The sequence below is a fragment of the Aptenodytes patagonicus genome, chromosome 7, assembly GCF_965638725.1.
Source record: "Aptenodytes patagonicus chromosome 7, bAptPat1.pri.cur, whole genome shotgun sequence".
In the NCBI taxonomy this organism is placed as follows: Eukaryota; Metazoa; Chordata; class Aves; order Sphenisciformes; family Spheniscidae; genus Aptenodytes; species Aptenodytes patagonicus.
In genome coordinates this window covers 54,277,447-54,290,105 of record NC_134955.1, presented here as the reverse complement: position 1 = coordinate 54,290,105, position 12,659 = coordinate 54,277,447, and the positions used below count along the sequence as shown (strand labels likewise).

The following is a 12,659-nucleotide window of genomic DNA, read 5'->3' as shown; positions in this document are numbered from 1 at the left end:
ACATTTTCCTCATGAGATGGTTAATATGAATTTAAAGCTTATTTTGTGGTGCAAGGCTTGGAAGGTTTAAATGTTTATCTTCAGCCTGCTGCTTGAAGTTCATTAGAAAATAGTTCAATTCTTTTCCAGTTCTTAGTTTGCATTAGGAAAACAGAACAAACCACAATGCCAGTGCTGTGCTTAGAAGATACTTATGCGAAGCCTGGCTTTCCTTGTCAGCAACATTTGGCATGCTAGTGCTTGTGGATTGAGGAAGTAATTAATACAGCAGTTACCAGAAAATATGCACCAACTGATGTAACAACTATAGCTGATAGTGTGTGTCCCAGAAAGTTCCCTTCTGTTTCCTCTGGATTTCTATAATGGCATCATTTTGTAAGGAAATTAGTCATGCAATAATGTTAGGGTAATGCAAAATTTTCTGTATACCATTTTAGTAACAGCTGTACAAAGAGAAGAAGCTTTTTCACTCGTTTTTGGAACGTGCAACTATAAAGAGTTGCTGAAAGGCTTCTTGCCCTTCTCTCAGTTCAAATTCAGGAGGAGGGGATTTTAAATTGAAGGCAAATGGAAAGATGTACTGAATTCCAGTCTTGCAGTTTAGATTAAAGTCTCTCAGGCTTTACTTTAAGCTAGGAATTTTGTGGAGTTTTTCCTCTTCGGTGAAAATCAGTCAAACGTTTGCAACTCTGCTAAGTTGGGCTAACAGCCCAATTGCTTTAAAGCTTAATTATTTTTAAGTTTGTGGGGTGCTTTTTTTTTAAATGAGGTTTTTAAAAAAGTATTAATTGATAGTGAATAGTACCAGACTTACAATCCTAAAAATGAAATTACTGTATTAACCATAGAATGTTAAAGAAGGAGTGCCCATATGTGGTTCCTCACACTTTTCTGTCAGTGTGTCTCAGTACTCTCCTTATTTTAAGGAGAAGGAGCACTTAGTTCTTCAGTCCCTGTTCTTCCGCTGAATCTTCAATAGTAGTTCTAGGAGCAACTAGTTTTCCAGCAAGTATATCAACAAGAAGCCTGAGGGACAGATACTGAGTTACAACTAAAGTAGAAATTAAGTGCATTTGTCCACAGGAGCAATCAGTGAAAACCACTGCTACTGCCTAGGCTCCTGAGGTGTTGGAAGTGTTCAAAATGTTCCTGCTGCACTATTAGGATCAAATTCAACATTAGGCAGTTAATATGTGTGTGTATTAAAAAAAACAGCCACCCAAACCCAAAAACTCTAGAGAGAAAAGTGATGCCTTTTTATGCGAAATGTAGTTATGGCATCTTTATAACACCTTTACCTAAAATTAGATGCCCTGAGTTTAGTGTTTCTCTTCAGTCTGGGAAAAGTGTGGATTTTCAAACTTACATCTGCCATCTCAGCTTACTGTGAGAGCTATACCTCATATTATATAAAAGTTTAAGGTACAATAAATCCATTCTGTAAAGCTGTTAACTATGAATCAAATTAAAAGCCTGTATTCCCTTTGTGGCTGTATTAATTATGAAAACGGAATTGCTGAAGTAAATATGGATTTAGTTTTGCTCAGCTTAATTCTGTTTTAATGCAGCTGGCTTAATGCACTGTGAGTGGTTACTGGTGCTTGGTACTAAATTTGTTCATAGCAAGAACTTTTATAGCAAGAACCTTTGTGGGAGGAGGGCAGCATTCAACTTGTACCTCAGTATATAATTTTATATTTTAATAGCTTACAATTTCTATGCTTCATTACAGTGATTCCGGACGTGGGAGCAGCCTGTTAGACAGAGCTATTGCTGATAGACGACAGCTTAATACAATTACATTACCAGATTTCAGTGATCCTGAAACAGGTAAGAACTGCATTTGAACAATAAAATAGGTAAAATGGTCTGGCCATAGCTAGATTTTGCATTAGTTTTTTTGTTTTATTTTGCAAAATGAAATCATATTTTCATTGTTGTCATATAAGTGGAAATAGACATTGTGCAATATAAGATTTTTTTCTTTTCTATTTACGAAGTACTTGCTGACCATGTTCTCTGTAAATTAAAATATCGATAGTATGGATCTTGCAGAGCTTAGTGGTATTTTCTTACGTAAGGGCTAAAAATTAGTATGCTGAACTAGCGTATTTGACTAAGTCCTGTGCTTTTCTGTCCATTTGGTATTTGCACATATTTTCTTTTTAAAAGGTAAATCAGAAACATTTCAGAAAACTTTTAATCTCAAAAAACCTGAAGACATCGTTGCTAATTAAATTCATTAAAATCTCTAATGTATATTAAAATATAATCACATGGGTGGGTTGGCTTACTTTAGGCATAGCTTTGACATTATAAGCAAAATTTATTTATTACAAATCATATATACTGTGAAATTTAATATATATATATCTCAAAAATTGTGGTGCACAGATGCACTACATAAAAGCTAAGATTGTTACATGTCAGTAAATATTTACAGTATGTAATTTGCCTATTGTAATATATTCAGTTATCACAATGAAAATTGATATGCCTTAAAAGTCATATAACCAAAAAGCAGGTGAGCCATGCATTCTGTGAAAATTGCAGAAGGAATTACCATGATGATGCTAGTTCCAAATACCTTTACAGTATGTTACTTGCATTCTAAATATTGAGAGTTTTCTGTTTCCTGGGTTTTATCTCAAAACTGTAGCATGCTTTTCCTGGCACCTTTCAGATGTGAATTTCTGTTTAATCACACTTTGACACAAACAGCTTATGGAAAAGTTTGCCAGCCTATGAATTAGAATACACTGACCCATAAATTAAGATACATTGAAATGTGTAATGTATCTGTTTGTTTAATATCAGAATTGTGCAGAAGAGAAAAATCCAATTTAGATATTTAACTTCTGAAAGTTAAAGTTGGATCGAATGTTCACTCAATTTTGAAATCATGTAAGTAAATAGAAAGTGTTCTGTGCTTACTATAGTGGCAAACAGTTTTGATTACAAAGATCAGGTCACCTGATTTCAATGAATTGCAATATGATATGGTCTGAAGTATGGCATAATTTAGCTTGCTGCCCCTAATGTGGAATTTTGTCTTCTTGTATTCGTATAATTAAAATGTATAAGATAACATTACATCACTCTCTAGTGATCATTCTATATTCTAGTCTAGCTCATTGTTTCATTTTAAGGACATCACTAGATTTTAAAGGTTTCATATACATATATAGATAGACATAGATAATTTATTTTATGCCTTCAAAAAGTGCTTGTTGGGGAGGTGTTGTGGGAGTTTTTTTGTAGTTAGTTATGGTTTTTTGTTTGTTTTTCCCCCATGGGGACACAAAGCTCTTGATATACACTTTTGGGGTGTCCTGTTTTGTATCTGCCATACTTGAGAGCATAATGAATTGGTGCTTTTAAAGACTGCATATTCCTCAACACTTTTAAATAAAGATCGACCCTCATCCAAAACAGTGAGCTTTTCAAGAAGCATGCCCCAGATTCAAATCCTGCAGCCAGTATCTTGATTGGAAAACAGGATCTATACATATGTTCTGATTTTTCTAGAAGTTCCAATTTGTCTTTTTTTCTGAATCTCAGCTGTGTTGTTAGAGCTTATCTCTACTGTCAAGGTGGACAAGATGGGAAATTAAAAATATGGGGTCCCTTTTTGATTATTTTTCTTATAAAAGGTAATTGTGGAGGATGGGGGGGGTGTCTTTTTTTTCTTTTGGGGGGGGGTTGGGGTTGTTTTTTGTTTGGTTGGGTTTTTTAATTGTTAATTTTAGCAGAAGAAACCTTGTTGCAATAGCAATACTCAAATTCTGGTAAGCACTAGAGCTTTGTTATCTACTGTATCTGTACAGTAGTGTACATATAAAAGCTCCATATCCAAGTTTCGTCCAGAATTCTTCACCCAGAAGATTATATACAAATTTTGCAGAAATTAAAAGGTTATGGCACTATAAGAATAAAAGAAGTCAAGCTTGTCATAGTGTTTGAGTGAGAAAACTTTAAGCAGACTGTCAAAAAACCATTATTCACCAAAGGTAGATGATAGAAACAATAGATGGTCGAGATGTTAGACCTATATAGGCTGAAAGAGCTCATGTGCAAATTCTGTGGATCCCCAGCGTTTAGAAATGCAGAAGGAATTTGACATTTAAATAAAAAAACAAATTTTAAAATAGGGTTATGCAGGAAAGGTATTGCGGAAAATCCTCTTAGGACAGAAATGTTTGCTCCCCTCCTCTTTATACAGTATAATGCTACCATCTGGATGCATTTATGTGTGTGTATACACATGAACATTTGGAAATTTTCCCCTTCCTGACTTTGCTTGCCACCTATGATGATGGTCCCCTTTGCCCGTCTAGTCCGAGTTCGGCCAATCTGAGTACCAAGAAATGAGAGCTAAAATTCAAATCTGAAGTCTTATGTACTTGCGATTTGAATTTTAAAATCCTTTTTAAAAAAAGTACATCTAGCTGTAATGGGTGTAAAACATTCTTTTTCTTAGATGTATCAATTAAGCAGAAGTTGAAATTTGGAAAAAAAAAAAAAAGAAAGGTCTTAAAAAACAGTTTTATATCGAGCTCTTACCAATCCCATAATCAGAAATGTTTAAATGATTAAAATTTAAATTTGTGTAACCTTTGAAGTATAAAAAGAGTGTACAGTGGATTTCTTACAAGGCTAAACTGTTAATTCTAATGCCCTGATCAATAACTGTGGCAAATCTACTTTAAGTTTGCCTTCTATTTCAGCTGGTTGGCTGTGAGTGGCATGCACCCATATTTGTATATATTGATGAAGGAAATAAATACGGAGGGGGAAAAAAAAAAGTTTTGATGAATCAATCACCGAAGTAAAATCTCACAGGGAGGCAGGTACATTTCCTATCCAAAGATAGATATGCATATGCATATGAGACTTAGTTGGCTATTTTGGTTAAGGTAAGTTGCACTCAATCTTTTTAAAAACAGATTACTCAATTTGTTGTTTATTGGTTGCAGTCCACTGAGTTTATCATAGGAAGAAACAATAGTAGCTGAGTTTTAAACTTTGGTCTTTATTTCCCCTTAAATATATTTTACAAATTTAGGCATTAGAACATAGGGGAAAAAATCTTTAATTTATGGTTTTTTTAAATCTAGTTTAGTGTGGAAGGAGAGTACATATGAGTACAGGGTATTTTTTTTTATGTTGCTTTCAGAAGAAGTGATACTTATTTTATGTAGAAGCTATTTCCATCTTAGTGAGTGGTGAAATAAATGCTTTGCATTTTTTGGCATCCATGAATCCATTAAACCCTGTTCTTGGATCTTTTTTCTTTCCTGCCCCCCCACACCCTTATCATTCTCTTTGTTTCGCTTTTTAGCCTCTGATACTTCCTCATCTTCTCTCTCAAGAACAGAGTCTCCTCTCCAACTGTTTGTATCTTCTCATCTTCCTCATCCTCATCCTAAACCAGATACCTTTGTCTGGCCCCATGCAGCCTCTCCATACTGTGACCAAGTTCCTGAGCCCTGTACACCTTCTCACTGTAAATTGGTTTTCTATTCCTGATGGGTGTGTTAGTTTGTGCTGTATTTTTCTGATAATCTTCATAACTGATAAACCGTGTTTAAACAGTTTAAGTTTCAACAGAGTGTCAGTGAAATCTGGCCTTTCAGATGCACTTCATTAAATACTGAATGGGTTTTAAGAATTTCATCAGAATAGAGTGTTTTATTGATCCCAAAAGATGTAAAGTTACAGATATATTTAATACTCTGTTCTCATGACTGTTACAGAAAATGATAGGTGTTTGGTAAAAGAGGTTATTGGCCAAGACTGCTTTGTAGCATTTACTGCTCTAAATTATTTCCATTGCTGGCATTTTTTGCCTAACAAGACTCTCCTTTCCACAGAATTTCCTTTTTATCTGTACAGTTTTTAATGACTTAATTTCAGAAAGCCTTAGCTAATTGCATCCAAAACCTTCCCTGAAAATTCACATGAAGGAAGAAATTGCCTAAACATCAGTGTGTATTTTCATATTGCAGGTGGGGCATATTGGAATGATTCAGAGGTATTAGAGCAGGGAAAATCAGCATTATGCTGTTTCAAGTCAAGAGCCATTCTGTTCATTGAAATGATGCCAATTTAAACATGCTGTAAGATCAATCCCCACGTTGTTTGAATACAAACTGTACAGTAACACTGCCAGAGTAGTTCAGGTGGCAGGGTAAAATCAACATAGTTTTCCAGCCATTTCTTTTTAACTCCTTTTCATTTCTGTTAAATTGTCCTTCACTCATAGCTTTATGCATAGTGCTGTTTTTGTCACTGCATTTACTATAATGCAATCTTAAGAAATTAATTTTTGACACCTAGTCTTTAACTGATATCATGTCAAAGATAGTAATTCCTAACAAAATGTAGAAAATAAATCTTTGAGTATTAGCAAAATTCACTTGTTAAAATAGCTGACATAAGACCAGAGTTTTGAAAACACTAGCTCATATGTAAGCCTGTAACTGGAAATTAAGGAAAGCACTTCCTTTAGACTCCAGGAAATCTGTGTCCTGCAGAAGTTTAACTAGTTGAAGTCTGACTTTCTTCTTGAAGCATTTGAATAGCTGATTGATTGCTATTACAGGTTTGGGTGTCATTGAGTTTAATTTTTTGCTCAGACCTACTCTATAAACAGTACCTCCCGGTTAGCATTAAATTACTTGTTCTTTGCAGAGCTACAAGTTAATAAGAACCCACTCAAGAATGAAGGCAAACTGAAATAATGCAGAAGCCCAAGCACGGATTCCATTATGTAAAGTCCAAGTTTTCCATTTCCAAGCTACTGTATCCTCAGGGAAAGGAGGTTCTACCATATGCATGAGAAGTAGCGGAACCATGAAAAAACCAGATACTGGAGTCCTTTGTATAGTGTAAATAATTAATGAAAGATAAAGCTCTCTATCTTTGAGTAAGTAGAGGTTTGCCTAGATGCTTATAGCATGTTAGTATAGTTACCAGGGCTGAAAATCTCACGTTCTATATCTTGCTTAGTTCATTTTTTTTTCTAGTATTATTGACTTGACTTCCAATTAACAGGAACACGGTTTTAAAGGTGTAGCAAAGGCTCTATGAAAATACTAATTGTAAACAGTAATCTTCTTATTTAATTTTTTTATCTTTCGAAACTCTGTAAACCTGATTTACAGTTTGAAGATTATCAGAAATCCTCTGGCTTTCAGAGTTCTTGGTTTATATATATATATGTAAATTTTTTTTCTCTCCTCCTTACTTTGGATTTTAATTTGTGGTTTGATCTGTTCAAAGGCAATCCATCAGATGCTTACTTTCATGGTTTTTACTCCCTTTTTTCAGTTTGTAAGTAGTATTCACTGTGCAGTTCTATTAATTTCTTAAGGACTCAAATCACCTTTTCCTTTACCACAAAACGTACATGTTTTGTCCATCAGTGGTGGAAGTTTGATAGTGAGTAAAGCAAGGCTGATGCTCTTTGCCCATTCAGTCACCCCAAGGGCTGTAATCTTACGAGATCTGAATGCACTCAACTAACACTTGCATTTAATAATTAAAGAGGCAGTATTCATTTCTAGAGGACTGCAAATAAAGATATATTAGGAAGGTCTTGTATAACATAATGGCCAGCTGCCAGTATGTTGTATTAGAGAAGATTTTATGCTACTGCTGTTCCTCAGGAGTACATCGGTCCAGAATGCAACATTGCAACTGCTGTCATGAGTCATAATAAACTACTACTTTCTCTTGTGGTACAAATTTTCCTTGTAGAATAAATCTCTTAAGAGTACACTTTAATATAATGAAATTATGAAAACAAGCTAAATAAGAGAGAGTAAAGAATATAGATCAATAAAAATAACTGCTGCTTTAACCAGGATGTGAAATAACATTCTTTTTCTCTAACCAATTAAATTATAAAGCTGTGTGTTTAGCCTTGAATAGTAAATTATGGGATTTTTTTTTTCATTGATTACCTTTTTCATAGATTTTTATGACGTAGTACAGGAGACCAATTTGGTGGAGGAGAGAAAAGTAAGAAGATAAGTAAAACAGCATGTTTGACAGTGACTAAGCAAGGAAAACCTTTTTCAAAGAGCTGAGAGGATGCTTTATGAATGATGCTGTCCATACCTGACTACTAATATCTCCGTGCATAACTTTGTACCAAAAGATAAGCTAGCTTTGTAATTTGTGATTGCAAAAGGTGTCTCAGACACTTAATGAATTTTATAGGAAAAATTGTTAATTTTGGCTAAACCTGCCAATCTATCTCATCAAATGCATCACTTCAGTGATGTATTAGTCCTGCAGAAGGTACTGCCTCTTTGTATCATGCGATTGATTTTTTTTTTAGCACAGAGTTCTCTGTACGTCACACCACTAATGTTCTTACTGCCAGCTTTGTCTGCATGTAAAGTTGAAAGTCATGGGGTTTTTCCTCTTTTCTCCTGCATGAGCATTACTGTTAAAGCATTTTTTTCTTTATGTAAATGTTGAAAAATTGAAAACGTGATAAATGTAAAACTGTTTAGTAATACTATCTTTTACGGTATAAAAAGAAATGCTGTTATCGAGTTTTTGTCACTTGATATGAACATGTTTCATGAAGGATGACAGTCCATTCTTTTACTCATTTTCAGAAGGAAAATTTGATGTACACAGCAAAATGATTTTGTTTTCCTCCAAGCCTACATGCCAACTGAGTGCTGATAGAGTCCATGTCTTAGTTCATGTCCATTAGGCTACGTTGTGAAGAATTTATTGGGAAATGACCAAGGAAAGAACTGAAGAAATCATAACACGTTTATTTACATAGGGTGACTTATAAATGGTATTTAAAAGATGGTAGACTCTCCTGTAATATTTATCTTAAGAAAAGCCTGTAGAGAATAAATTGAACACTTTGTTGTTCACAGAAGTTGAACTGTAGGTGTGACTTAGAAAAGAAAGGTTTCTGTGAGATGACTTAACTTATTGGTTAAATTGTGTTTGTACAAGGCTATTGGTACGTTTTCTATTTGAGATTGGATTGAAACATGACCATGGTTGTTGCAGATACTATGTTAGTATGGTGAGTAGAAATTCTGTAAATTCTGGACAAATGTCATTATAGGAAACTTGAGTGGGAGATTACACCTTTTTGGTTTAGAAACGTTTTGTTATGATTAAGACCTTCTCTCACACTTTGCAGTATGCAATGTGTTTGTGATTCCAGATGTTAATCAATAAGTAATTTAAGTAGTGAATTCTAGATCTTGCAAAGACAGTCCCTGTTTCACACTTGGCCTTTTTAGTATAAACGAGCTTCAGAACAAAACTGAACAAATCGAAGTGAGTAGCCAGGATCCATTTTGGTGATATATTACTTTTCCAGACCTCATGCTTTTATATTTCAAAATAAACACTCTTGCTACTTGTGGTATTTTGAGGGAATTTTTTCTTGATTCTTAAGTGTCACGCTATAACAGCAGGTATAGAAGTTGTCTGGGAAGAGCAAGGGTATTTGTGTGCGTGAAAGATACGGTAAAATTTTAAACCAGAAATTACTGCTATTTTATCTGAGCATTTGAAGGAAGCTACAGCTGAGTGAATTGTAACACTGAAAGTGAGGATGTGTTTGTGTTTGGCTGAGGGTACTGAACAAAGACCAAAGAAAGAAAAATACAGATAAGGCTGGGAAGAGAGGGCAGAGCTTATGACAAAACCAACAGGGAGCCATCAAATAAGTAACTGGCTATATAGGATCTGTGAAGCCTCGAGCAGACTTTAAGATCCATTCTTTACCCTCAGTTTCTCACAAACCACTTTATATCTTTACCAGTTGTAGTTGAAATTACTGTACATTTTACAATTGTAATGTGACTATAAACATGTGAATCTGGGGACCCCTGGGTTAGAACAAGGAACAAATAGTTCAGATAAGTTAGTTCTAATAAGAAAAGGGTTGAATAAAATTTGGAGGAAGGTCAGAAAAAGCTTTTTAGTACACAGGATCTTTAAATGATCTTTAAATGATTTTTAGTTGTCTGCAAAATGAAAGCTTACTAATTGTGTTTTAACAGAAGGAGCCACAAATGAGTCAGATGACAGCTAATTGTGGCAATACTAAGGAAGCATTTAGGGGTTTATGGGTTAGAGCTATCAGCATGAGTGCAATGTACCTGAAAGACGCCTGATTGGGCAGTGTCAAAAGACTACTGTTACTTAAAAAAAAAAAAAAAGAAAGAAAAAAGGTAATAGCAAAGATGTAAAAGTGTGATAAAGGATACCGTGGCTGTGCTGATTAGATATGCAAGGCTGTACTAGAGGTCATACCCCCTCCTTTTGGAAACTGTATAGCCCTGTGCTTGGTATCTCTCTTAATAGCCACTGCAAGGAGGGTTTTTAAAGAAACAGAGCCAAACAAAAAAAGCCCAATTATCGATGCTCTTGTGTTGTTTCACAACATCCTTAAGTTCTCTACATTTTAAATAAGACTGAAGCATGAAGGATTTCAAAGGCTGGGATTTCCAAACAGCCCTACAGAAGATTACACCAAGTTTCTTTGTATGCTGCTTGACATTGATCTTTGAACTTAAACCCCAAGAATCCACTTATTTGGGATGTTGTTTAGAGGCAGCTTAAATTTAGTTGATTATGTTGAATAATCTTCAGTCTGAGTTTCTGAAACAGTTATGTTACTTGGTCTGCGTTGAATTTTAGATTGTTAATATTCATGATGAATTTAGAATACGGTTTTATATCAGCTGTATTAATTTAGTGAAAGATAAGAGGTAACTATTTTCTAGTAGCTTGATTTAAGTAAGGACACTTGAGGACTATTACTTCGTATATGTGTGTGTTTTCTTCAGAGAACTAATTGCTGCAATATGTTAAGGGATACCTTTTTCTTAAACAGGAAATATAAGCATATGAATAATAACACTTTGAAAAAAAATTTCTAGAAAGATTTTTTTTTTTAAGTTTTTTCTTTTTTCTGCCACTCAGAATAAAGGCCAGGGTAGGAGTTAATTACCATAGGAAGCACTTGGTATCCACTCCGTTTTAACTTTAATATAGGTGGCACTACATCTCACAAGAATTTTATCACAGTATAGTTCTTTTTTATATAGAAATTGGTGTACCAAAAGTTTTAATAATATATTACCATGTGTGCTTTATGGTTAAGTACTAGAGTCTTAAAATCTAACAGCACACTTTCCATATGAAATTACTTGTGGCCTGGCTAGCAGGCAGAGTCCTTGCTTTAAATAATAGAAAATACAGGCCCTTTCTAATAATAAATTGAATACTTGTTTTTAAGAAGGAAGGGATTAGATGATATCCTTTGTGTCAGTGAATTGAACCTTTTCTTTACAAATTCTTCTGGAGAGATGAGGAGGCTCTTTCACTATTAGTTCCTGGAAGGCTAAAAAGTGAAAGGCTATGGTGACATGCATTTACAGAAATGGATGTCAGACAAGAAAAGGATTACTGGTGACTAGTGCTTATTTATGGTACCTTTGCTGGTATTTTTCTTGGAATATGCTCCACATGCTTCTTGCTTAGACTTCCCTTTTATGTTTCTTCAGAAGTTAAGCCTTAAAGATAAGACACACAAAAACTTTAGTGAATGTTCAACTCTGCAGGCTGGAGTTTGAGTTGTTTCATCAGCCAGTAAAGGAAAGCGAACTCCACGGCCAGATACTGTTTCAGATCTTCAGGTCAATTCCTTGTTCATAACGACATATGAAATGCTAATTATGTCCTGTGCTGCTTTTCCCTTGTTTCTGTCAGTTAAGGGAAACAAGATACGCACTTTCAGACAAACTTCCTCTTCCCACTGATCTATGTACTAGGAATTTCTTCTGCTTTTCTGGTTTGCTGATTTATCTTGTCACACTTAAGAATGTATGTTTTATGTGGCAAATCCCTTCTTGTTAAAATTCTTAGAAAACTTGTGATATTGAGAGCGAAGGTTTCATTTGTTTCTTAACTGCTAGTGATGAGGATGAGCTTGTGGGGTGCAGTTCAACCTGTAGAGGATTCAGTAGTTTCTCTTGGGGTACCTGCCATTGTTGACCATTACAGATATGCTGATGGGCTTAGACTTCTCATCTGATCCAATATGGAATATTTCACTTCCATTATTTATTAATCAGGCCTAGTCAGTCTGAGATTTCATAATTTGTAATTATAAAACAACTGGAGATACGTTGAAGCTTAGATGACAAGAAGGAGTGTAGCTTAAAATATTCATGGTCTTGATTTAAAAAAAAAATCATGACTAAATACGCTGTCAGTAATTGGCTATCCAAAGTACAGTTGCCATTAGATATTCTCTAGTCATAGAAGCTTTTGTATTTCCAGTACTTTGAAAAGGGTAGTATTTGCCAATGAGATTCTAATCTCACTTGTAAATGCTTCATTTTACGAGAATTATCCTTTACATAGTATGCTTTGGGAATGTACTTTATGCAAGGGACTTTTTTGCCACAAGGCATTTTAACTCAGCCTTCTTGATTAGCTAAGGTTTACATTCAGTGCAGTTTAATTGTCTGTTTGTGATGGGGTATGTTGTGATCATCTTGTATATTTTAATTCTCTTTTTTTGTACTGTTATTAGTCTCAAAATAGTCCTCTAATTGCACTCTATGGAAAGACATAGCAATTACTAACATCAAAGT

At 34.6% G+C, this 12,659-nt stretch overlaps 1 protein-coding gene across 4 annotated transcripts in view; it reads left to right on the top strand.

The window, feature by feature from the left end:
• TTC7B (tetratricopeptide repeat domain 7B) overlaps positions 1 to 12,659 on the top strand; it is a 149,946-nt gene that overhangs the window by 96,691 nt on the left and 40,596 nt on the right. For 3 of the 4 annotated variants that reach the window (XM_076345268.1, XM_076345271.1, XM_076345270.1), the window contains 2 exons: positions 1,733 to 1,830; positions 5,342 to 5,506. In XM_076345268.1, coding sequence (XP_076201383.1) covers positions 1,733 to 1,830; positions 5,342 to 5,506 — 263 coding nt within the window. The remainder of the gene's footprint in view (positions 1 to 1,732; positions 1,831 to 5,341; positions 5,507 to 12,659) is intronic. The other variant, XM_076345269.1, reaches the window with a different exon arrangement.